Source organism: Poecilia mexicana, unplaced genomic scaffold, assembly GCF_051168715.1.
Source record: "Poecilia mexicana isolate PSO_F unplaced genomic scaffold, ASM5116871v1 scaffold_20, whole genome shotgun sequence".
Lineage (NCBI taxonomy): Eukaryota > Metazoa > Chordata > Actinopteri > Cyprinodontiformes > Poeciliidae > Poecilia > Poecilia mexicana.
In genome coordinates this window covers 25,804,267-25,829,204 of record NW_028263389.1, presented here as the reverse complement: position 1 = coordinate 25,829,204, position 24,938 = coordinate 25,804,267, and the positions used below count along the sequence as shown (strand labels likewise).

The 24,938-nt window shown below is 41.7% G+C and overlaps 1 protein-coding gene and 1 long non-coding RNA gene across 2 annotated transcripts; one reads left to right on the top strand and one right to left on the bottom strand.

Annotated features, from left to right (window-relative positions):
* The first annotated feature begins 52 nt into the window (after positions 1–52).
* Positions 53–24,938, top strand: plag1 (pleiomorphic adenoma gene 1). Its single transcript, XM_014976136.2, has 3 exons — positions 53–430; positions 15,310–15,663; positions 15,830–24,938. The coding sequence occupies exons 2-3, from the start codon at positions 15,416–15,418 to the stop codon at positions 17,022–17,024; spliced, it is 1,443 nt and encodes a 480-aa protein (XP_014831622.1). The 5' UTR covers positions 53–430; positions 15,310–15,415; the 3' UTR covers positions 17,025–24,938.
* On the bottom strand, positions 13,108–14,229 carry LOC148153534 (uncharacterized). Its single transcript, XR_015761686.1, has 2 exons — positions 13,698–14,229; positions 13,108–13,405 (listed from the first exon to the last, which is right to left on the bottom strand). It is a non-coding gene; the product is annotated as an uncharacterized LOC148153534 (long non-coding RNA).

Below are 24,938 nucleotides of genomic sequence, written 5' to 3'. Positions count from 1 at the left end.
ATCAAACCAATGAAAGTGCCGGAAAGCGCTAACCCCGTCGCATGACAGCCCGGCAGTCCAATAGGATTCCTTCTGCGGTCCGTTCTTCCTCCTATCGTTGTGAAACAGAGCAAAGCACTAATAACGATTGACAGGATGACTAGCAAGTCCAAAAAAAAAGCCGTTTATTGAAAGGCCTGTACGAGAGATGGACGTGAAAATGGCAGCGCCGTCAACAAATCACATGAAGCAGGGCACCGGGGTGGGCGTGGCCACTGTATAGTGCGGTTGCATCGCAGCGCATACACAATGGCTGCCCGAAAGAGGAGAGAGCAAACAATTTTCAGGCCCGCCGCGTCTGGCAAAAAATATGAGAAAAAAATTATAAAAAATTCGGAAAATAGTTGAAAGTCAAGAAAAAGTCCACAGAAAGGATGTGGAAGCTCCCAGGGTAAGTTTGGTGTAAATGAAACAAACGGGCACTCCGCTGATGCCTTCAAATATCGGGGTTATTTAAATGAGGAGAGGTGGGGGTGAGTTGGGGGAAAAAGTTTCTGTTAATCAGTCCTCCGTTACGGAGCAGAGAAAAAAGTAGCGAAGTATTTTCCTTCTGAAAACCCGTGAAGAAGTTCAGTCAGTGCTGACAGGAATGCGTGTCATAGTGCGCCTCCACCAACGTTAAAGAAGTGACAGAAAGTTGGAGTTGACTGCTTTTTTTATTATTATTTAATGACAGCGACAGTGCGGTGGGCTTTGCAAGAAACCTAAACTCAGAAATAACATCCATTCTATCTGCTGTGTTCAGATACACTTGTTTATCTTTTACCCACATGCTGGTTACCGTGAGCAGGGTCAATACGTTTCTTTAAGCATTTCTTTGTGAAAAATGAGGACAACCCCAGTAGCGACAGGCTATAGTGAGAGGGGAGATTCATAGTGCATGCAGAAACGGATGGCAGACTGGCATCGCTGTAACCGGGAGGAAAACAAACCAGTCTATAGTCATTAAAGGTGGAGAGGGAAGGTTGGTTTGGCTGGCAGTTGAGGGTTTCTGGAAGATGGTAAAGTTGTGCAGAGCGGGGCGTCTGTCTGCAGGACGGTTCACACTGCTGCTTCCACATGCTGACGCGGGTAATTGAAGAGATGATGTGCTGTACTCATCTGTGCTGCTGTATGCCTGGCTGGAACCTTTTACTCTTATTTGCTGGTGTTCATGATGACTGTGAACATTAGTTGTCCTGCTTTGAGTTGGAATTTACTCAAGAAAACTGAGCCACTAAAAAGAAAAAAAAATTATATATACTGTTATACTGCACAATTATTACGCAAGTTGTACTTTGATGATTAATTTTATAGTTGAACATCTACAGCGCTGTCAATCCAAAATGTTAATAACCTTTCAAACCTCAATATTTAAGAAAGTAAAAGTGAGATTTTGGCTTTCTTAGGACAATATCTATGTGTGCACACTAAAGCTATTAATGTGCAGCATTATTATGCAACTGAATTCAAACTGAAAATTTTCCCATCTCACTTGTTTATTGTCATCTGTTAAAGTGAGAATAATAACCATTTCTGACATTTAAAAAAATAAATCAGTGACCAATATATTCACCCTTCTTTTCAATAACAGTTATAGACCTTCCATTTATAGAGTCTGTCAGTTTCTTGATTCAAGGATGCAAGAATTTTTTTATTGCCATATCACCTTTGCTCGTTTGTGGTACAAAATTCTAACTCAGGTTCTAGATAAAGAAATTTAATGTACTAACAAAAAATAAATCATAACGTGTATATATATATATATATATATATATATATATATATAGATATCCATATTAAAAAGTGTGTGTGTGTGTGTGTGTGTGTGTGTGTGTGGGTGTGTGTGTATTTGTGTGTGTGTGTGTGTGTGTGTGTGTGTGTGTGTGTGTGCGTAAATAATTTATGAGATGAAGTTGAATTAGACTGCTGTACTCAAGCTGCACCTGATGGCTGAAGGGAAGAATCTGTTTCTCAGCTGAGCGGACTTGCCCTGGATGCTCCTCAGCCTCCTGCTTGAGGGGAGCGGCTGGAACAGACTGTGTGCAGGATGGGTGGAGTCCTTCTTGATGTGAAGAGGACTCCTTACAGTCCTCTGTGCAGTCTTAACCATGCTCTGCAGAACTGTCCTCTCAGCTGCCGTGCTATGCGATGATGCAGGTGCAGAGGACGCTCTCCACCACACAGCGATAGAAGCTCCTCAGAACTGAGTTCACAAGTCCAGCTGTCTGCAGTTTCCTGAGGAAGTAGAGATGCTGGTGGGCCTTCCTGACCAGACAGGAGCTGTTGGCACTCCCAGGGTTTCCCCCAATGTATTATAGGCCTGGCAGCCCGCCGTTCTTTACTAGCCCCGCCGCCAGGGTTAGGATTAACCCTAACCCTTACCCGCCTTTCTTGTTTATGTTTTTAGTAAAATAATAATAATAATAAAAAAACGCATTGTTGTTTTTTTTTTAAAGTCAGATTGCGAGGGTCTATTGCTCTGAGCGTTTCACTGGCAGATCAGATTTATTCCTAAATTATAAAAGATATGTTTATAGAAGATAGGTTTATAGTTTATGCATTTAAAGCTGGACCAATCACACTGCTGGTGCCTCTGTGGCGTTGCCTCACTCGCTGCAGCAGCTGGATGTCTTAAGTTTATCTCAGTGCGGATCGTGCGCGCCTCCTTTCATTCAAATTGGACACAGGCTGACCTGTATGGATATTTACATCAAACCCCTGTGAGGAATTATGTTTCCTTCCAGAGTTTTTGATCAAGGTAGGAGTTTAAACCCCTCCGCATTAGCTCTGGCTGTGTGGAGGGGTAAAGCTAGCCGCCTCTTTGAAAATGACAGTAAAGCCATCCCGCATTCAATTTTTACGTGCACCACAGCATAAGACGTTACGGCACCCTAATTTACCAGCTCCTGTCAGAGTAAAAGCTCACATCCCTTCATGTTTGATCTACTGCAAGTAGATTTCCAGCAGCTTCAAGTTTAGACTTTGTATGTATGCAGTTGCAAAAGAAAGAATGTATTGGAAATAATTGGGGACATTAAGCAATGCTGAAAAATTCTCTGCTTCCAGCAACATCTCTCACTTCTGGGTGGCAGAGGGACACCTCTAGAACAAAACCAGCAAATGTCAATGTGATCTGATGTTTAATTTCAAAATAAAAGCCTTGTAAAATAACACATTTAGAATTTTAGTTTTACCAAAGTTAACATATACATTGATGAAAAACTCTAAAGGTTCCAGTGACTTCTCTCACTTCTGAGTGACAGAGGGACAGCTCTAGAACACAACCACCAAATGTCAACCCGATCTGATGTTTAATTTCAAAATAAAGGCCTATTAAAATAAGATGTTTTTATTTCCCCCTCCTAAGTTGCCACTTCGTTGTTCCTTCACCTTTAAGACCTTTACTGGCCAGACACATAGTGGAGTACTGTGATGCATGTGATGGAGCATTGTCCTGCATAAAAATCATGGTCTTCTTGAAAGACGCAGACTTTTTCTTGTATCACTGCTTGAAGAAAGTGTCTTCTAATAAATGGCAGCAGGTTTGGGAGTTGATTTTGAATCCATCTTCAACCTGAAGAGGTCCAACCGGCTCATCTTTAATAATACCAGCCCATACCAGTACCCCACCTTCACCTTGCAGGCATCTGATGCAAAGTGTAGCTCTGTGCCCATTACTGATCGAGCCACGGGTCCATCCATTTGGTCAATCAAGAGTCACTTTCATCTCATCTGTCCATAAAGCTTTGAAAAAAATCTGTCTTCAGATGTATTGGTTGGCACAGTCTTGACGTTTCAACTTATTTGTATTGTTCAGTGCTGGTCAAGGTAAGGAATTTCAGCCTTCCTTACCTTGGCCATGTCTCTGGAATATGACAATATTTGTTGTAAATCCCTTTGCCTTAATCACTGCCTTGATGCAGTCAGCCTGTGGCACTGCCTGGGAATTATGAAAGCAGAGATTTCCTTGATGTTTGCTGTCAGCTCTTCCTTGTTGTTGGATCTGGTGCCCCTCATTTTCCTCTTGAGAATACCCCATAGATTCTCAATGGTGTGTAGGTCCAGCAAGTTGGCTGGCCAGTTAAGCACTGAAGATCAAACCAGACTTTGGGGGCAAGTCCTGCCGGAAAATGAAATCTAAAGTTCCATACAGATCCTCAGCAGAAGGAATCATGTAGTGGTGACCTTGGATTTCAGAAAGCAGAGTTTACCAATGCCTGCAGCAGACATTGTGCCCCAAATCATGACTGACTGGATATTTCAAGCAGGGTTCAGTTGTTCACCCGTCATCCTCCAAACCCTTGGACCTTGACTATCAAATGAAATGCACACTTTGTTTTCACAGGAAAAGAGGACATTGGACCACTGGCCAGTAGTCCAGCCCTTCCACTAGACTTTCCATTGATATGCTTGGACACAGCACCCTGTGAACAGCCAACCTCCTTAGCGATAACCTTTAGTGGCTTACCCATCCTATGGAGAGTAACAATGATGGTCTACTGACCAGTTGTTAGGTCTGCAGTTTTACCCATATTTGAAACGCACTGAGACAATTGAACCAAAATGAAACAATTTAATGACACCTAGTGGTGCTTTGAGTTTAGTAGATGTTTAGTGTGACACACTCAAATGTCAACATTCTTGGTTTGATTTCTTCACAGTATTCAAATTTCTGGAATTCCGCGCGCGCGCACACACACACACATATAAAATAAGCAATCCTGAGTTACTAAATCAAAACTTCCTGAGAGCATGGCTAATTGTTTTGTGGTGGTTCTGATTGGCTGTTTCTGACCGAACTCAGTAACTCTGCAGAACACAGGAAGGAGACAGAGAAGATTGATTTCATGTTTTTTTTATCTGTCTTCTGTTAGAACATAGCGAAAGTTGTAATACATATGAAAAATCTTTTTTGTTTGTTTTAGTTACATGCTGCAGCTTTAAGCAGACGGTCGGCGTGAGAGGTCACTGCTGGGTGGAGGTTGAGCGGCGCTACGTCTGTGAAATATTACTACCAGTAGCGCGTAGCGGCGGTTCAACAACGAGAGCAAAACCAGCATCTTCCAGTGCTAGCTCGAAGACTTATTATTTCTTGGGCTTTTGTTTAACTTTCTGACCATCTTCCATGCTTTTCCGGATGAGTGTTGGTAGCTGTGCGCTGCCTTACTTGCTATCTGGCCACTCCGGATGTCTTTTTTTCTGCAGTGAGCCTCGATGTAGCCAAACTCCATCAAGTGTTTGTTTTTTAAATGTCACATTAGATTCGTTGTGTTGATACATTTGATGTGCTTCACCCCCGATGTCCGTCGCAACACACAAACTTCCCCATCCACTCTGAGCGTTATAGTTCCACTCGGCATCGCTTGTGTAGTGTGAAGAAAAGAGGAGATGAGCTGCAGCAGGCTGGGAAGTGAAGTACAGGTGATCGAACAACCCGAGATGATCGGCAACCCGAGACAGCGATCGACGATCACCGATCATAGACTTTTTCACGGAAATTGGCTGATTGTGATCAGTGGCTGATTGATTGGCACACCTGTAATAATTATATATATATATATATATATATATATGTAACGGGTGGTAATTCAATGAGGCAATCAGGTTTCGATGAAATCTTCTTTTTTTATTCTGGAGAAGAAGAGTAAAACAATAAATCAACTTCCTCTTCTAATCTCCTTGCACTCCAGCCCACAGCAGCGCAGAACAACGCTGTCTACTAACTTTTTTTTTTCTTTTTCTCTTTTTTTTTTTTTTTTTTTTTTTACAATTCAACAAAAATCAACGGTAACAAAAGAAGAAATCTCACAAAAATCAAACTAAAAACAAGAGGAGAAAAACGCCACCTGGTGGCCACAGCAACACAATAGACAGAGTGAAATAAACAGAGATAAAAAGGATAACTTAAAATAAAAACACATACCTGGAGAAGAAGAGTAAAACAATAAATCAACTTCCTCTTCTAATCTCCTTGCACTCCAGCCTAAATGTGAAAATAAAAACAATGTTCAACCGGAGTGTGCTGGATTAACACCGGTTTTTCGCGCCAAAATTAAAGAAAGAAAATTATAATAAAACTGGTTATAAAAACCCACAATGATGGTAAAAACTGCAAAATAACACATTAACAAACAACAATGAGCATCATATGATAAAACTTCCACATAAACAACAACATCCGTACAGAAAATAAACATATATCGCAGCAGTGAACTTGTCTGACTTACCCACAGCAGCGCAGAACAACGCTGTGAGGGAAAAGGGGGAAGCAGAGATGCTATGAGGGCGGACCGAGCTACGGAAGCCCAGGAGACACAAACGAGGCAAAGTGTAGAAAGGCGACCCCCGCAGGCAAAACAGCAAATAATAACTAAATAAGATAAAATTCACATATTCTCAATATAAAATGAATTACAAATTATAATTTTAAAAAAAGTACATTTGTAACTCTGTTACACTCACCCCCACTGAATTTTATCGAATACGAGCATCAACCACACAGCGTACATCACTGAAAATAACACAAATCATAGATCACCTGGGGTTGACATTGAGAACACAGACAACTAATGTATCCCATAAGGATGAAGTGGTATGAGGGTAACGCTTATCCCCCAATCCATCAACTGCCTATAGGGTGCCTTGTACACCCCACAAGACCCCAACACAGTGTAGTACAGGCTCATTACACAATACAAAATGAAAATATCACGTCCAGACAAAAAAAAAGTCAGACCCAAAAGATTATAGGCTAGCCGGTGAAGAAATCAATCAGTAAAGGCAGGGAACATTGATTTGCAACCAGCTCAAGCATCAAACTTGTTCTGAACATCTTGCCTGGACATAGTCTGTATGAGCCTGTTCACAGGTTTGACTAGGCGACCGAATCTAGACCTAACTTCCGTCTGTGCAGTATAGTCATCATGGTGCACAGTTGAGGTCTGGTCAACAGTGTGCAGAATAGCAGAAGCACCAACTGTATGGCCCACACTACTAAGGCTGGGGTCTGGGCCCCTTATGTCCACCGGGACGTCCACAACAGTCATAACAGCAGAGTCACCTCCCACAGATTGACTCGTCGTGTAGCCCATGGCCGAAACTGAACAGTCTTCAGGACTGGAGGTCATGCTCTTTAAGTCCACGACATCCCCCACTGATGAATTTGGCTCAGACAGCTGTGTTATCCATTCAATGGTTCTCCTCTCAGAATCCACATGCTCCGGATCAGGCAAAGGATCCACCACCCCTTCCAGAACTCCAGGTAAGTCCCCAACACTGCCACAATCAAAACCAGCACTTGTCTCATGCAAGGTTCTGTCGTCACTCTCAAGCGACATTTTCTCATCTCCTCTAAAGCCATCTGCTTCCGGGACTGAGGATGCAGAAAGTGAGATGGCAGAAGTAGAATCAGATATGTCATATGAGGGATCCACTGGGAGGAAACTGACCTGCATCAACATGTTCCTGTGAACCACCTTTTTCTGTCCAGTGACTGTGTCACAGATCTTATACGTATGTGTCGTTGGATTAATTTCCATCACAGTGTAGATGGTCGATTCCCACCGGTCAGCAAGCTTCCTCTTACCCCTCTCTTTTCTGTTAGCTAAGAGCACTCTGTCGCCGACAGCAATACTAGTGCCTTTCACTTTCCGGTTGTACAATCGAGCATGTCGTCTCTGTTCTTTTGAAGCATGGTCCTGAGCAATTGTCATTGCCTCCTTCAGGTCATCGGTAAGACATGCCACATACTTGTCATAGTTCCCCACAGCAGAGTCATCAAGGACTGTTTGAAAGAGGACATCGACAGGCAGGCGAGGGACCCGGCCAAACATGAGGTAAAAGGGGGGATAACCCGTTGTCTCATGAACCGCACAGTTATACATAAAGGCCAGTGTCTGTAAACGTCGTGGCCAGTCAGCTTTCTCTTCAGGGGACAGTGCACGGATCATGCCACCTAAAGTTCGATTGAACCGCTCCACACTTCCGTTCCCCATCGGATGATATGGTGTCGTGTGCGTCTTTCTGACACCTGAGACTCTGAGGAGCTCACTTATCAGCTGACTTTCAAAATTAGCCCCTTGGTCACTATGAATCCTCTCAGGAAAGCCAAAGACACAGAAATATTGGTCCCAGAGAACCCTTGCCACCTGCTTAGCTGTCTGGTCTCTACATGGAAATGCTTGAGCCATTTTTGTGAAGTGGTCAGTAATCACCAAGACGTCAACAGATCTGTTTCTGGAATCTTCGGCTGACCAAAAATCAATACATACAAGTTCAAGCGGTCTGGTTGATGTTATAGTTTCCAATGGAGCTCTGCCCTCAGGTTCAATGGTCTTACTGACAATGCATCGCTGACAGTGTCGAACATGGTCTCTGACATCCCTGTCTAGAGTCAGCCAGAAAAATCTCTGCCTTGTCAAGCCGAGGCTCCTGAACTGAGCTTGATGGCCTGCTCTGTCATGAACTCCATGAAGTACCTCAGTCTTGAGCGAGTCAGGTACAATATACTGGAATCGTTTCGCTTTGGTTTTCTGGTCCCGAGAAATCCTGTATAGCACACCGTTTCGTACAGTTAGTTTATCCCAGTGCTTTAGATACTTTGTCACAGAGACTGACTCTGTAAACCTCTCTCTTCTAGAGGGTCTTCTACGCCTCTCAACATAGTGTAGAACACGAGAGAGAGTTCTGTCTTCCAACTGTCTGTCACGGAGTTCACATTCAGTGTAGGTGGGTAAGGTGTTTTGACCAGATGGAATGAGCTGAGGCAGATGATGGACCATTTCAACGGCACGGGTTCTCGCACCAGCATCCCACTCCACTTGTGAGTGTAACACAGCAGACACATCCTCCATTGCAACAGACTGAGGGAGGAGTTGTAGTGGGCTGCATGTTGACTGACTGTTAACACTCACTGAGGAAGATTCTTTCTGACCACTGGACGATCGAAAGGCAGTCTGTATTGAGGAGTTTGAGACATCTTTAACTTCAGCGAGAAGACTGGCATAGGGTTCAGTGAGCAGCCTGTGGCCAACAGTCTCCCGAACAAATGGCTCACGACTCAGAGCATCTGCCACAATATTCTGTGGGCCTGGGATGTACTTGATGTCAAAGTTGTAACTTGCCAATTTAGCCACCCAACGTTGCTCACAACAGTCCAGTTTAGGCTTAGTCAGGATATGAGTTAATGGATTGTTATCGGTCCAGACTGTGAATTTATGGCCTTTCAACCAGTGGCTGAACTTGTCACAGACGGACCATTTCAATGCCAGAAACTCCAACCTGTGAGCTGGATAGTTCTTTTGTGACCGGGACAGAGACTTGCTGGCAAAAGCAATGGGCCTGGCTCGTACCTCACCCTGCCGAACCTGAGACAGAACAGCACCTATGCCATCCAGGGATGCATCAGTGGACAACACGAAAGGACAGGTGAAATCCGGGTGGGCCAAGACAACACTTTGTGTCAGTGAGGACTTCAGTTGTTCAAAGGCTTGTTCTTGTGATGTAGTCCAGTCAGAGGCTTTCAACTTTCTGGATGGCAGTTTATTCTGATGACATTTGCCTTTCCTTTTGTCACCCTTTAACAAATCAAACAGCGGCTTGGCGATGGCAGAGTACCTGGGCACGAAATGTTGATAGTAGTTTATCATCCCCAGAAAGGATCTTATCCGCTTCTGAGAAGGAGTCACACCATCTGATTCCATGAGTTGAGCAGTTGTCATGTTGGTAATGACCTCGACTTTACTTGGGTCTGTTGAAACACCAGCTTCACCAACAATGTGACCAAGAAACTTGACAGATCTCCTCAGAAAGAAGCACTTCTTGGGAGCCAGTTTCAAATTGTGGCAATGCAACCTGGCAAACACCATCTCCAGGCGCCGCAAGGCAGATTCCTCATCAGGTGCAAAAACCAACAAATCATCCAAATAGCACAGTAAGGTCAGGTAGTTCTGGTCTCCGAATATGCTGGTCATCATGCGCATAAAGCTACCAGGGCTATTGCACAGACCCTGTGGCAGACGGTTGTATTCATATAAGCCCATAGGAGTGGTAAAGGCTGAATACTTCCTGTCATCCTCGTGGAGTGGCATGTTATAAAACCCAGAGGTCAAATCCATGGTACTGAACAGACTGTTTCCCCCCAATGCTGCCAGACAGTCTGCCTGATGGGGAAGGGGATGGGCATCCCTCAGGGTTCTCTTGTTCAACCAGCGGAAGTCTGTGCAGATACGAAGATCTCCATTCTTCTTCCACACTAGCACTAGAGGTGATGCATACTCGCTTGTGGATTTCCTGATGATCTCCTTCTCTTCCATCTCACTCAGGACTTGCCGCAGTTTCTGATACTGGCCAGGGGGTACTCGCCTGTATGGAAGCCGGAAGGGTCTAGTGTCAGAAAGGTTAATACGATGCACAAACCCCTTTGCTTCCCCACAGTCAAGATGGTGGCGGGAAAACAAACTCTCATACTGCAAAACAAGATTAGCCATTCTTGTCCTGCAGTCCTCAGAAACTTCACAAGACTCAATATCAACATCACTGAGCCCAACTGATCTGAGCATCTCTTTGACCAAACCGGCATCCGCAGTTGGTGGCATGACAGATTGTCCAAAACTAGCAAGTTGAATCTTTGAGCACTCTACACCATCCATGTCCTCCAATGCTACAATGGGGTAAACATCAGCTAGCTTTGTGTTGCGTCTCAATAACACAGGTCTTTCAGACATGTTAATGAGCTTCAATGGAACCCACCTGTCTCCCCATAATGAAGTCACAAGCTTAGCAACCAGAACACCCCGGGGTGCTGAGCGGGATGACGTGGGCTCTATCATGATGGTGCTACCTGGAGAAACAGAAGTGTTTCCGGGTAGTTTCCCCCACACGAGATACTCTCGCCCAGGCTCAAGGTAGGTAGCTGAGTTACACTTTACAGTACCAACCTTATCAGGAGCATTTCCATCCTTCCACGGATTAAGACCAGACAGCATGGACAGGAAACGTTCAGTTTCTGGATCCCCAGGAGGACACGGGGTGGACACCGTCTTCCAGTAGGACTCACACTGCTTGGATTGATGCAGGATGTGTTTTATGACATTGGTGCCTAGTATCAAGTCATCATGCTGACCTGGAACAACGAGCGTTGGAACCACCATTTTACAGCCATATACTTCCATCTCCACATCAAAAGCGCCCTTAGGCTTAACTCGAAGTCCGCCACATCCAACAAGAACCACATCCACATCAACTATGTTTTGGTCAGTTATCACTCCAGCCTCTTTCAGCTTCATTTCAGCTGCCTCACTGATGCTGCAGGCCATTGAACCACTGTCCAGCATTCCGCCCATTTTAAATGTCCCACCCATGTTCACAGAGGTGTAGAAAAGACTGTCACTGCTGCTAACTCTGTGAACATTCTGATAGACAACGACTCCTGAGCTACTACATAAACTCTTCTCCGAAGCGTATACAGTCTCAGCATCTGACATGTCATCAGTTTGGGAGTTGGTAGTGTGACCTGCACTGCCTCCCTCCGAATACAGGTCCACTAGTTTCCCTCCGACTGGGACTGGGAAGGAGTTTTCATGGGGCAGTTCAGTTTGGTGTGACCAGGGGCGAAACAAACAAAACACAGTCTCTCAGACATGCAGTGCGAAGTAGTGGTGTGACCTGAGTTATTACAGACTTTGCAACCTGCCTCTCTGCTGCGTTGTTCACGAGGCACATGCTGGAACCTCCCACCCCGGGTAGGGCGAAAAGTATTGCGTTGCTGCATCCTCTCCATCATCTGCTGAAACATGTCGACCATTCGATTGAGAAACCTCTCCTCTGATTGCTGAAGATGTTGTGTAACAAGGGGGACTGAGTCTGTGCTTCTAGTGTCCTGAGGACCACCCTGACAGGAAGCTGTTGTAGACTGGCATGAAGAGTGATGTTGAGATTGGAGAAAGGAGGGTGAAGGTAATGAGCTAGGAGGAGAGTAACAATGCTCATAAGCTGCCAGGCCAGGTGACACTGGAATAGGCTGCTCTGGGTTGATGGCAGCAACCTGGCTTCTTAGCTGTGGAGCACCAGTCGCTCTGCTAGCTGCCCTCAACTCTCTCTGGTAGTCATCAATCCTTAACTGAACATCACGCGAAGTCCACTCATGAGCTGGCTTGCACTTCAAAATGCAGGATAACTCTGGGTCAGGACAGTGTTTGACGAACATGAGAGCCACCTCATCATTCATGTTTTCCGTCTGCTTCCCACGTTTACGCTGACCCTCAAGAGCTAAGTCTGCTGCCTTGTTTAGTCTTATCCAATAATCAACAGGATTCTCCCTGTGTCTGGGCAGAGTAGCATAGAAATCGGCGAGGGGGAGACACGATGGGGTTTCACTGAAGTAATGGAGAAGAACATCATATATCAGTGCAGGATTCTTTTTAACATCAAGTGAAGGATCACTGCGTAATGCAATCTGCACCACATCCTTTGCTTTGCCCATTAAGTGACACATGATCTCTTCTCCTTGACCACAGGTAGGTATTTCTTGTTTTCTGAGGTGCATTTTAGTCAAGTCAATCCAGTCACGGATTGAACATTTGTCAGTATGGTCGCCTCGATATGTCTGAAGCACTCTATCAGGTTTAACATGGACTGTCACATGAGATAGTTCATGTCTGTCACTGTCACAGCATGAGTTCTGAGTGACACTAGAAGGCTGAGGTTCACTGTTCATATTTACAACACCAGCTGACATTAGTCTAGAAATAATTGATTCACCAATTTGTGCACCTAACTGCCCAACCATGTCTGTAAGGTGATGAAGGGCATCAACATCACTGCAGGGTGTGGAAGTAGGGGGATTCTCCCTCATGAACCCATCAGTAGCAGTACAACCTTGGCTCCTCCCTAGCCCTGATTCCGCACTAGCATCATATGTGAGGTTTGAATGTCCTACCGCTCCACTATCAGCAGTACGGCTGAACCACACTCCTCGACCTTTAGGCAATTTAGGAGTAGTAAACTGATCCATTGCTAACACACCAGCTACTTTTAACCATAAAATGTACCACAGTATTGCTTACAATCAAAGAAAAAAAACAAAAAAACAAAGCAGAATCACTTTTAATGGGATTGAAATAAAAAAATTTAGCACACCATAATATATATATTTCTTTTTGTTTTGTTTTTTTCACTCAGTGATCGTAAAAGAAAAGTGTTGTAATTCAGAGTCTCTTATTGACCTGACCACAAAAGGATCCCAAACAGTAGAATAGATCAGGTGCACAGCAACCACGGCGAAGAGCGTCAAGCTGATCTGTAGATCCAAAGGGTCACGGCACCAGTGTAACGGGTGGTAATTCAATGAGGCAATCAGGTTTCGATGAAATCTTCTTTTTTTATTCTGGAGAAGAAGAGTAAAACAATAAATCAACTTCCTCTTCTAATCTCCTTGCACTCCAGCCCACAGCAGCGCAGAACAACGCTGTCTACTAACTTTTTTTTTTTCTTTTTCTCTTTTTTTTTTTTTTTTTTTTTTACAATTCAACAAAAATCAACGGTAACAAAAGAAGAAATCTCACAAAAATCAAACTAAAAACAAGAGGAGAAAAACGCCACCTGGTGGCCACAGCAACACAATAGACAGAGTGAAATAAACAGAGATAAAAAGGATAACTTAAAATAAAAACACATACCTGGAGAAGAAGAGTAAAACAATAAATCAACTTCCTCTTCTAATCTCCTTGCACTCCAGCCTAAATGTGAAAATAAAAACAATGTTCAACCGGAGTGTGCTGGATTAACACCGGTTTTTCGCGCCAAAATTAAAGAAAGAAAATTATAATAAAACTGGTTATAAAAACCCACAATGATGGTAAAAACTGCAAAATAACACATTAACAAACAACAATAAGCATCATATGATAAAACTTCCACATAAACAACAACATCCGTACAGAAAATAAACATATATCGCAGCAGTGAACTTGTCTGACTTACCCACAGCAGCGCAGAACAACGCTGTGAGGGAAAAGGGGGAAGCAGAGATGCTATGAGGGCGGACCGAGCTACGGAAGCCCAGGAGACACAAACGAGGCAAAGTGTAGAAAGGCGACCCCCGCAGGCAAAACAGCAAATAATAACTAAATAAGATAAAATTCACATATTCTCAATATAAAATGAATTACAAATTATAATTTTAAAAAAAGTACATTTGTAACTCTGTTACATATATATATATATATATATATATATATATATATATATATATATATATATATATATATATATATATATATATATACTCACACACACACACATACATAACCAAGTGGCGGGCATAGTGTACAGGAACATCTGTGCAGAATATGGACTGGAAGCCCCGAGATCAAAGTGGGGAACACCCCCAAAGGTGGTGGAGAATGACCGAGCTAAGATCCTGTGGGACTTCCAGATCCAGACAGACAAGATGGTAATGGAGAACCAACCGGACATTGTGGTGGTGGATAAAGAACAGAGGAAAGCCGTTGTGGTGGATGTAGCAATACCAAGTGACCACAACATCAGGAAAAAGGAGAAACTGGAGAAGGCCTGGAAGGTGAAGACCACAGTGGTGCCTGTGGTCATCGGGGCCCTCGGGGCAGTCACCCCCAAACTGGAGCAGTGGCTCAAACAGATCCCAGGAACAACATCAGACATCTCAGTCCAGAAATGTGCAGTTCTAGGCACAGCTAAGATACTGGAGGAGAACCTGAAGCTCCCAGGCCTCTGGTAGAGGACCAGAGCTCAGAGGATGAAAGAGACCACCCGCGGAGGGTGAGAAGGGAATTTTTTTTATATAACACAGCTTATAAACTATGTAAGACCTGTACTATTTTGACTGCATTTAGTTGGTGGAAAAAGGCAGTTCTGGTGGCAACTGACACTAGGTGGCACCAAGTGTCAGCTGCTGCAAGCTGAGTCTGGTGGCCCACCAGGCTGCTTACACACTGGGGGAAATCCTGATTATGTAACAAATAAAAGTGCAAAACTTTGAGCTCCATTTTTACCAGCTTGTGTTTATCAGTGCTTGTGTTTAACACCATCGTGGTTGCTACGTGACACAACATATGCCGAGTAAGGGTGGGAATAAATCTGAAGGTCAGTTCATCCAATTTCACAGACTTTCACTGCCAGACTTCACGGTCGATGTAGGCCAGGTTCTATGATGACTCTCAGAGAATGCAGCCCCTACACACCCAGTATTCTCTTAAGTGTAACATTTAACTATTTACATAATGCTTTTCTCTTCTTTTCTTTATGTGCCAGGCGCCTTAGTCCAGGCTGGGATGACAACCTAAAGCTGGACGTCGGAGTTACATCAGCATTTTTCGGGCACCCTGCTCTTCATGTAGCTGGTCTGCTTTAGGGTGCCATGGCCACTGGAACAGAGAACCGCCATGACCGTGTTCTGGAGAAAGCCAAGCTTTCACCAACATCAGGGAAACGCAGGAGAGCAGAAGGGAAACCCAAGAAGAATTTTCCTTGTCAGGAGTGTCAGAAGGCATTCAACAGCCTGGAGAAGTTGAGGGTGCACTCATACTCTCACACAGGGGAAAGGCCGTATCGCTGCTCCCATCCAGACTGCACCAAGGCTTTCGTCTCCAAATACAAGCTGCTACGGTACAGCAGGGTGCAGCATGTTGATTTTTTTTTCTTTAGGCTTATTCAAATCTAGCATTATAATATACTAATGAGTAGCTTTACTTACAGTTCTATGTAACGCATGCTAACTTTGAATATAATTTCAGCCATTCTGAATGCTCATAGATTGTGTCTGTGTTCCAAGGCATATGGCAACTCACTCACCAGAAAAAAGCCACAAGTGTTCATACTGTGAAAAAATGTTTCACCGCAAGGATCACTTAAAAAATCACCTGCACACTCATGATCCACACAAGGAGGCCTTCACCTGTCAGGAGTGCGGGAAGAGCTACAACACCAAGCTGGGCTTTAAGCGCCACCTGGCCCTCCATGCTGCAAACAGCGGAGACCTGACCTGCCAAGTGTGCCTGCAGCTGTTCCCCAGCACTGTGGTTCTCCTGGAACACCTCAAAACACACGCTGGCAAGCCATCTGGAGGGACCAAAGAGAAGAAGCATTGTTGTGAACATTGTGAGCGTCAGTTTTACACCCGCAAAGATGTGCGACGCCACATGGTGGTGCACACTGGACGCAAGGATTTCCTCTGTCAGTTCTGTGCGCAGCGCTTTGGTAGGAAGGATCATCTGACACGCCACATGAAGAAGAGCCACACCAGGGAGCTGCTGAGGGTAAAAACTGAACCAGCTGATTCGCTGGAGACAGATGTTTATGATTTGGCTACTGGAAGCATCAAGGATGAGCTTCCAGCAACACTGACAACAAGATCACACCAGGTTAACATGTTCACAAGCTCCGATCTGGACACACAGCCCTTTTCTTCCCCCAGTAATCCCTTTTCTTTAAAGTACCCACTGAGCTCCAACTTTACCTCATACACCATCACCTCACATGAGAGGGAGCAGAATCTAAAGGGAGAACTGGAGACCTATCTAATGGAGCTGCAGAACACCATGCCATCCTCATCCTCTGCATCTGTAGAGCCTCAAATCCCGTCCTCCAAACTCGAGTTGTTACCTCATGTAGGTATGCTGGAGGAAGCAAGCGAGGAGGCATCCCTTTCCAAAATTTCCACGCCAGCAGCAGGTCCTGCAGCAGACTCTATGGCCTCATCTTCTTCACTTATGGATTTCTCCCAACTGTTCAACTTCTTGCCACACAATGGGCCTCCATACAATCACGTAGGAAGTGGAGGGGGCAGCATAGGACCAGCCATCACCTTTCCTTCCACTGAAGAATCTGTTCCTCTACTCCAGCTGCCCCCCCAGATGCCTGTGGGTGAAGAACCTGCAGAGAACCCTCTCCAAGGACTCCCCTCCTCCTTCATATGTAGCCTGAGTACACCCACAACACTACCCCGGTTTCACCAAGCATTTCAGTGATGGAGTCTGTCCTGCCTAATGCAGATCCCCACAGCTGAAACAGCCAGACAGGATTCCAGTAATTCTAGATAGTCAGGTCATTTGTTAAAAAGTGAAGAAACAATTACAAAGCAGTAGGTGCATGATGACCAGGGCCAGCAGTTACAAACATACACAGCTTTATATATATCTGGCTTATTCAACCTTAGCAGATCTTCACCTTTATTCCAGATGAATTACCCTGTTCTTTATTTCTGGACATATTCTCCTAAAGTCTTTTTCTTTCATGTTTTCTAAGCTGCTCCAAAGACAGAAATTACTTAAATATCTATGAGCTTCAATGTTCCTCTTTAATAGCATGATAGAAAGTTTCACTCAGCTTCATGCTGATTTAATCCTTGTTGCAATAAGCAACTTATTGTGATGTGGATATAGTGATATAGATATAGTGATATAGATATAGTGATATAGATAGCTCATCTTTAACCTACACTGCCACATTGTTGAAGAGTTTTTATCTGGGACATTTTCTCTAACTGCAGTAGTTCACAGTTTACTTAGAACTTAATAATCATTCCTAATTCTTTATGGAAACATAGACCCCTGCTTTAGCTTTATACGTTGCCATAAAGTAGAGAGCTACTTTAGATTTTAGTGTTGCCTTTTTTTTAAAGCACACCTCTGTAGTTTTGCGATAATTCAAACAAATCATTTTAACTGGGAAAACATCTCCTAATATGCAAAATAGGTTGTAGACATGACAGAATGCAATAAAAGGACACACTTTACACAATCTGAATCACTGAAAGCAAATGACCAAGCTAGAACTACTGATTATCTATTTAACTTCCCAACAATAAGCAAAGTCCACAAAATAATATAATTGAAACTCCTAAAATATTGAGCTAAAAGTGATCCAGCAACAAGGTTTGTGAGAGTCAGCACTCAGTGATTAGCAGTGATAGGATCTTTCTTCAGTTTATCACCCAACTAGAGGACCAAACTATCTGTGGGCAAGGTACAACTGACTTACTTAAAATAATTTTTTGGCCAAATACCCAAACTAACAGCTGTTTCTCATAAAACTAATTGAAACAATTTAAATAACTCAACAAAATGAATGGTTTCTCCACACAAAATGCCACTTTTGATGTAAATGACCCTTACATTCACAGGGGTCAGGGACCAAAACCCCCAGGAAGTGGCTAAAATCTGCAAATACTTGAGACCCTCTCTAAAAATGTTTATAACTGCCTTACAATTTTTAATAGTTTAAATACCAGTTATACCTTAATATACAGTAATAAGCATAATGGAAACTGTCTTATCACTACTGTAGAACTAACATCCTCTGTCTTCTTTGTTTCTACTCTGGCATCATCAGGGAAAATGAATGGTGCCCCTTGATTGGCTCCTTTGCAAATGCCAGTATAACCAAGAAATCATTACTGTTTAAACTTTACCTTTAATAACATAAAGTTACCTAATTTTTAAAGTGCAATCAGTAATACTTTTATAACAAATTTATATCAGTAATGATTTCCTGGTTCATGTCAAGTTGTCATAACAAAGACATTTTGAATAATGTCAACTTTGTATTAAAAGTGTCATAATTAACCGAATGACGCTTTATGACAACAGTCATAAATATTCATGAAGGCTTATTCATGTTCATGACAGGTGTTATGTCATGTTTATGACAGTGTCATGACAGTCTCATTCACCCCCCCCCCTTCAAATAAAGTGTTACCAAATCTTTTTTTTAAATATGCTCTATGAAGAGATTTGCAAATAAGCAAATTTTTCAAACGGTATTTGGAATAACGTTAACAGAAAAATACATGAATAGGTGAATCCTGCAACTAGGCTGGGCTCTACTGTATTATTTACTATAGCATATTAGCAAAGAGAATTTTCAATCTGAAGCCTGTATACTTGATTGCATTGCTAAAATCTGTGATAATGACATTGATTATGACTAAGTCCAAATTTTCTGCTTTTGTTTGTTTGTTTCTTTGCCATGTCATATTCCCAACAGTTCTCAGTGAGCTTTGCATCAGCTACTAAAAATCTAGAACCTCCATGGACATTAAGGACAAAGTCTAACCTTCAGGTCGAATATGGTATCTACATGCAAAGAGTGAGTATATGATACCTACAACTGAGAGATGCTTGATTTAAGCAGTCTTTTGCAATATTGCTCAAATAGGACCCCTGTTGATTCAACATTCAGTTTATGGAGACAGATTTGTCTGTGAACCATGTAACTCTAAATGATTTGCAAATATTTTTGGACAGCATATCAACATTTCTAAAGAAAATATGGCTTGAAAAAGCAAAAATTTATTTGTAAGTACAGCTCTCCTTCACATGCTGTTTGCTGGTGGTTGCAAAACAGCCAATCCAGGAGCTTCATCAATTTTCCTTGGCAATGATTGGCTGTAACCCCAAGGGTAGAGGTAGGGAAGACTGGGCACAGCAGCTGCTGTGTTAATGCTAAGGCAGTTTCCACTGTGTGTATTAATGTATATTAAGGTATAATTATTGTCTCAATGATTAAAATAGGCAGATATGAGGGTTTTAGGAGGGTTCTTAATTATTTGTAGATTTTAGCTATTCACAGTTGATTACAATCCCTAACCGTGGTGTATGCTGGGGGTCCACTGCACATTGATGTTCCAACAAAGATGGCAATTCCATATATTGTATTGGTATATAAAGAACTTTATTTGCCAATTAAAACTAAAGTTATAAAGTTGACATAAGTTTGGAGCACTTCCCATTTAATACAGAGGCTTCAGTTCTATAAATAAGGCCTCCTCCAAGAGTTTCTTTAATAGAAGAAAACACTAAAACATGGTTATAGCTGAGATGTTCATCTGCTGCCCTGCAAATGAACATCACATGTGTGACGTGTGATTCACATGTCACTCAAAACCACCTTGTGATCCACCAAACCCAAAAATGGTACTTTTACCAACACAGATCAGGCATAACTTTATGATCACCGTCTTTAAATATCTGATTAAACATCCCATCAGAGCTGATTTTTATGCTATTGTTACAACATTAGTATATTAATATATAATGATGTTTGAAACATAATTAGAATATTTATAGTCATGACTTGTAAGTTTCCTCTACAATAAACAATAGTTCTATCTCTTGCCTTCTATTAAAGTCAAATCTGCTGTCTGTTTAGACTTTGTTCAGGTCTTAGTAATATGAAAGTTGTTGTGATCTTCCAGAAAGTCTTTACCCAATGAATCATTACCCATTCTCTTTAACTTATCTGCTGTGGCCCCCGGAAGTCTAAAAAGTTTGATTTTTATGCAGGAATGAAGGGATAGGGTTCAACTACTGACAAAGCATGTGAACAGAGACGTAATATGTCAAAGCACCACCACAAGCCAGGGCAATGGGGAAAGTAGTCTTGGCAGGGTTTGGCAACACCCCTCTCACTCTGTCAGTTGAACAATAACAAAAGTTCCATGGAGATATTAATTATCATTATAATCAGTAAGTATTTTTGGGAAAACACAGAAGGGACATGAGTTGAGACATCCATCATAATTCCTATATTTTTAATTTAAGCCTGTTTTCTACATCTTTATATGGAAATCATATTCTCTCATTAACTGACAGTCAGATTGTAAATTAATTTAACACTGATGCTTCATTTCAACATGCCATCAGCAACTCTCATCCCTTCTGCTATGTTGTGTCAATGAATGAATGCCTGTATTGTTATTGGGCCAAAGCAGTACAGCACAATCCAGAAATGCAACTCAATGTGACATTCATGCTACAATAAAAACAGAAGTTAATAAAAATAAGTTAAAAAATATATATACTGTCCTTGCATCTAGTGTTGCTGTTTATGCAGAGTTGGGTTCTGCTGAGCTGGGATCCCAGCTTTCTGGGACACACTTTGGTTCTGTCCTGATTCTTCTAGAGTCGAGATAATTGATATGGAAAAAAATGTCTAAAGATGAAAACTTCTTTAGAAAACTTAAAGCATGGAAGGAGATTTTAATGTTCGAATTCAATCTTTAACAAGTCAAAGTAAAACCCAACCTGTTGAGGTTAAACATCTGTCAGCTGCTGTTTCTTTTTTTGAGATTAGGAATAACTTTAGCTGTGTGAAGTTCACATTAAAAAACAGAATAATATAAAATGTATAGTTTTTCTAATTTGCAGTTCAAGTCCCAAGATGAGCCTTTGAGCCTTTCACAACCAGTCCTAGTTCCAATCCTTAAATTTCTTGAAGTGGAACTAATAATTGCCTTGCATTCAAATTTATCATGCCAAAACTGCCAAAGTCACAGATTTGGGAGTAAAAAATACCACACGTTCTTAACCCAGACAGCAGTAAGATTTTTTTTGGACCCATATAAATATGGAATGACTGTGGATCAATCAGGAGAGTATGTGTCTTTTATTTTGAAGGTTGAAAGTTACACTCCAACTTCTTCCTGTCTCATGTTGATGTATCCTTGAGCTAGCCACTTAACCAAACGTTACCTACCAATTTGTGTATTAGTGTATGAACGTCAGCGTTTGGGAGCAGTTGATATAAAAAATCAGTCCATTTAAAATTTCTCATGGCAAAGATCTAATTTCTAAGGATCCTGATCTTGATAACTGTTTCATTTTCTGACGTTTTCTACCTGTTCTGCCTTCCCATATTGTTTTGTCATTAGAAACTATGTGCTGTTGATATCCATCAGCATATTCGTTGGTCGCCCGGAGCTGCTGCTTTCACCGTCAGGTTACAGGTGAAGAACTCTCTCTTTTCCACTAGCTGTGGAATCATTTAAAAGTTCAAAAAATAAGCAGACATGATTTGTGTGAGAGTGGTGAAAAAGACACTTGTTCTTGTATTGATGCATGAATGATGTTTTCTGACAAATATCTGGGGTAGCTGAGACTCTCTGTTGGAAATAAAACCATCTGAACAGGGAATGGAGATCAGGGTTCCCTCACTAAATTGTTGTGTGGTTGATCTGGAAAAACACCTGGTTTGGGTGACGTGTGTTTTCTGTTGAAATGCACAGAACTGACATTTCATTAGTGTCCATCATGGTGTTCTTTACCTCACAGCTTCAGTATTCAAATCATGAACTCCAGTTTCTGTTTAACATTAAGTTCCCTTGTATTCCTTCCTGAATAAGGTTTTTGTAGACCATGTAAAATATAGAGTTGAATGTTACTGTGTCAAAGCATTTATCAGTGTGTGCTACCTGTATTTTGTGAAAATTTTATGAAAAATGTTTTTGATAATTGCAGCACTTTGTGTTCATGAAATGCCTTTAATCTTCCAGTGCTTTTGGTTTAAATGCTTAATACAAATGTAAAATGATATATTTACCTCTTTTAGAGAACAGTAAAATGTAAATACATTATAAATGTTTTATTTTTACAGTTTAACATGTTGACAGTGTTTTTCCGATAAAAGTGTACTTTTTGCTTTACTTGCACACAGTCTGTATGCAGTTTGAAACGCATACATTTTAGTTGAAGTTAATTATTCATACGCTCTTATAGGCGAAGCCACGTCAATGAACATTTTAACACCCAAATATATCTTGCTCCAACATGTTTTAATTCAAACTAATGATGCTTAAAAGGTCTATACAACCTGAGATAAACAATACATTCAATGTTGCATTGTCCTCATTCATCCAACATTTCAAACAATCATCTCCTGAATGATCTTATCAGAGTTCTGTGTTATTATTAGAGAAGTATTTTCACAGAACTATTTAAGTTTAATTGGTGCCCATAAGAGGTTTCATCAGACTGGGATCTGGACAGGGGTTTAGCTACTTCAACAGCCTCATTTTATCCTTTTTCTGTTATTCTGTTGTAGATATGAATTGTCTTTTTGGATGAGCTACTTGGGCCAAGCTTCAACTGGAGAACAGATGGCCTTAACTCTGTCTTGAGAATACATTGTGAATGGTACAGAGCAGGGCTGCACGGTGGAGCAGCAGGTAGCCCTGTTGCCTTGCATCAAAAAGATCCTGGCTTTTCCCTGTGCATCCATCAGTTTTCTCTAGGTATCTTGGCTTCCTTCCATAGTCCAAAAACATGACTGCATTGTTAATTAGTCTCTGTAAAATTGCCCTTAGAGATGAGTGTGTGTGCATGGTTGTTTGCCCTGTGATGGCCTACCTCCCCACAGTGTACTCTGCCTCCCACCCAATAACTGAAGATAAGTAGCCTATCTGTTGGACGATGGCTGGATGGTGCCGAGCTGTTCAGGGTAAAATGTATCCAGAACCTCTGGCTGTAAAATCAGGATAAACCATCACTTCCATGCTCAACAGTGTATATGAAGAGTTAATGCAGAACATTTTAGCCAAATAACTGTAGTAGCATCCAAAAGAAATTTCTGAAGCTGGTTTGTTTGGAATCTAAATTTAAAAAGCTTGGTAAGGTGTGAGATGTAGCTGTTGAATGTTGTGACCTCGAGGTAAATTCTGATCCATGTTGTATGTTATTGCCATTGTATTGACACAAATATGTGTGCTACAGAGCAACTAACTGCCAACTGTTTTTCTGATGTAAATACTGTGATGCAAGCAATGAGGGTGAACTTCATTTTTAACACCTGCCTTCTGCGTTTTGCTTTGGTTTTTGGTAAATAAATCAATTGTGTCAGATGAATTTGTTATTTGTCGCTCGAGGTTGTATTCGTTTTAAGACTTGATTTGAACCAGATGATTTAGGTATGGTCTATCAGCATCCTTTGAATTAAGGAAGGGTATACTTACTTTTTCTGACACAATTTCTGAGATTGTGACAACAGATTTGTTTGGTTTTGTTTTTATAAATGTGTTAATTCTGTCTAAGACATATTAGATGAACCCAAATATTTAACAGTAGAACTTGTATGTTATCTAGAATCCAAGGATTTTAAATGAGATGGTTGAAGAAAACATAAAAACAAACAAAAGGCCTTACTGATTTTGTGAAATAGTTAAAACTCTCAAGCTATGTTCAATCTTCCTTCTGAAAAAAAAAAAAAATCTTTCTCTGGTGATGTGGAGACAAAAGGCCACCAGTAAAAGGCAGACTGTAGGTCATTTAGTGTCAGACGAATTTATAAGCTCCAGCAGTACCAGTGATCTATATTGAATGTGTATGTAAGAAACACTGCAATATTGCAAAAATATTATGGTATTGGAACAAGCTGCTATAATATGTCTAAAGCTCCTTAAGGTGCTACAGACCTCTTTCTCTTAAATGTATTGTTTGTACATGTATCCAGCTTAGCTGAAAAGCTGCCATGTGTGCCTGCTTCTACCTTATATAGATATTTTTGTTGTACTGTGAGTCTTTGTCCATCCATTCAGACATGCTTGTAATTACATGGTCCCAGTATACCGCTGCATACACCACCACCATATGTAAAGACGTTGAAAGAAAGAGAAGAAAGATGGGAATATGCAGAGTATGTGCTGATCCTCAAACGTTTTTGCATGCTGTTCAAAGTGAGTTGAAGGAGTTGAGAGATAAACTTCATCAGACGTGTTGGGTTTGCTGCTTGTTCTGTTTCAGCATTTTCACCCACATTGTCGATAGCAAAGTCAGAGCACAATCTCTACAAGTTGATAAACATTTTCCATTTCCCCAAACTACTGTCATATTTTATACATATAGGCAAAATAAATCACACATATAAGTACAAATACATGTGTGTTTATAGATGGTGAAAAATCAATGCTGCAGCTTTTATCAACTGTTTTTTTTCCTTCTTTATCTTTTTAAACATTGTCATTATCCAAAGAAAGTTTATTTATTGGTTGGCAAAATAACCAGACTTCATTCAAATACAATGCTGCTATGAAAGAGGAGAGCTGCATTTGTCAACTCTCATGTTTTTACTCAGTGTAATGAAAGTTCAATAAAGTCAAGGAAAAGAATCAA

Coding starts and splice junctions, on each gene's coding strand:
- plag1 (XM_014976136.2), top strand. CDS start 15,416: ATGGCCACTGGAACAGAGAACCGCCATGACCGTGTTCTGGAGAAAGCC. Junction 15,664..15,829: donor TCCAAATACAAGCTGCTACG/GTACAGCAGGGT, acceptor CTGTGTTCCAAG/GCATATGGCAACTCACTCAC.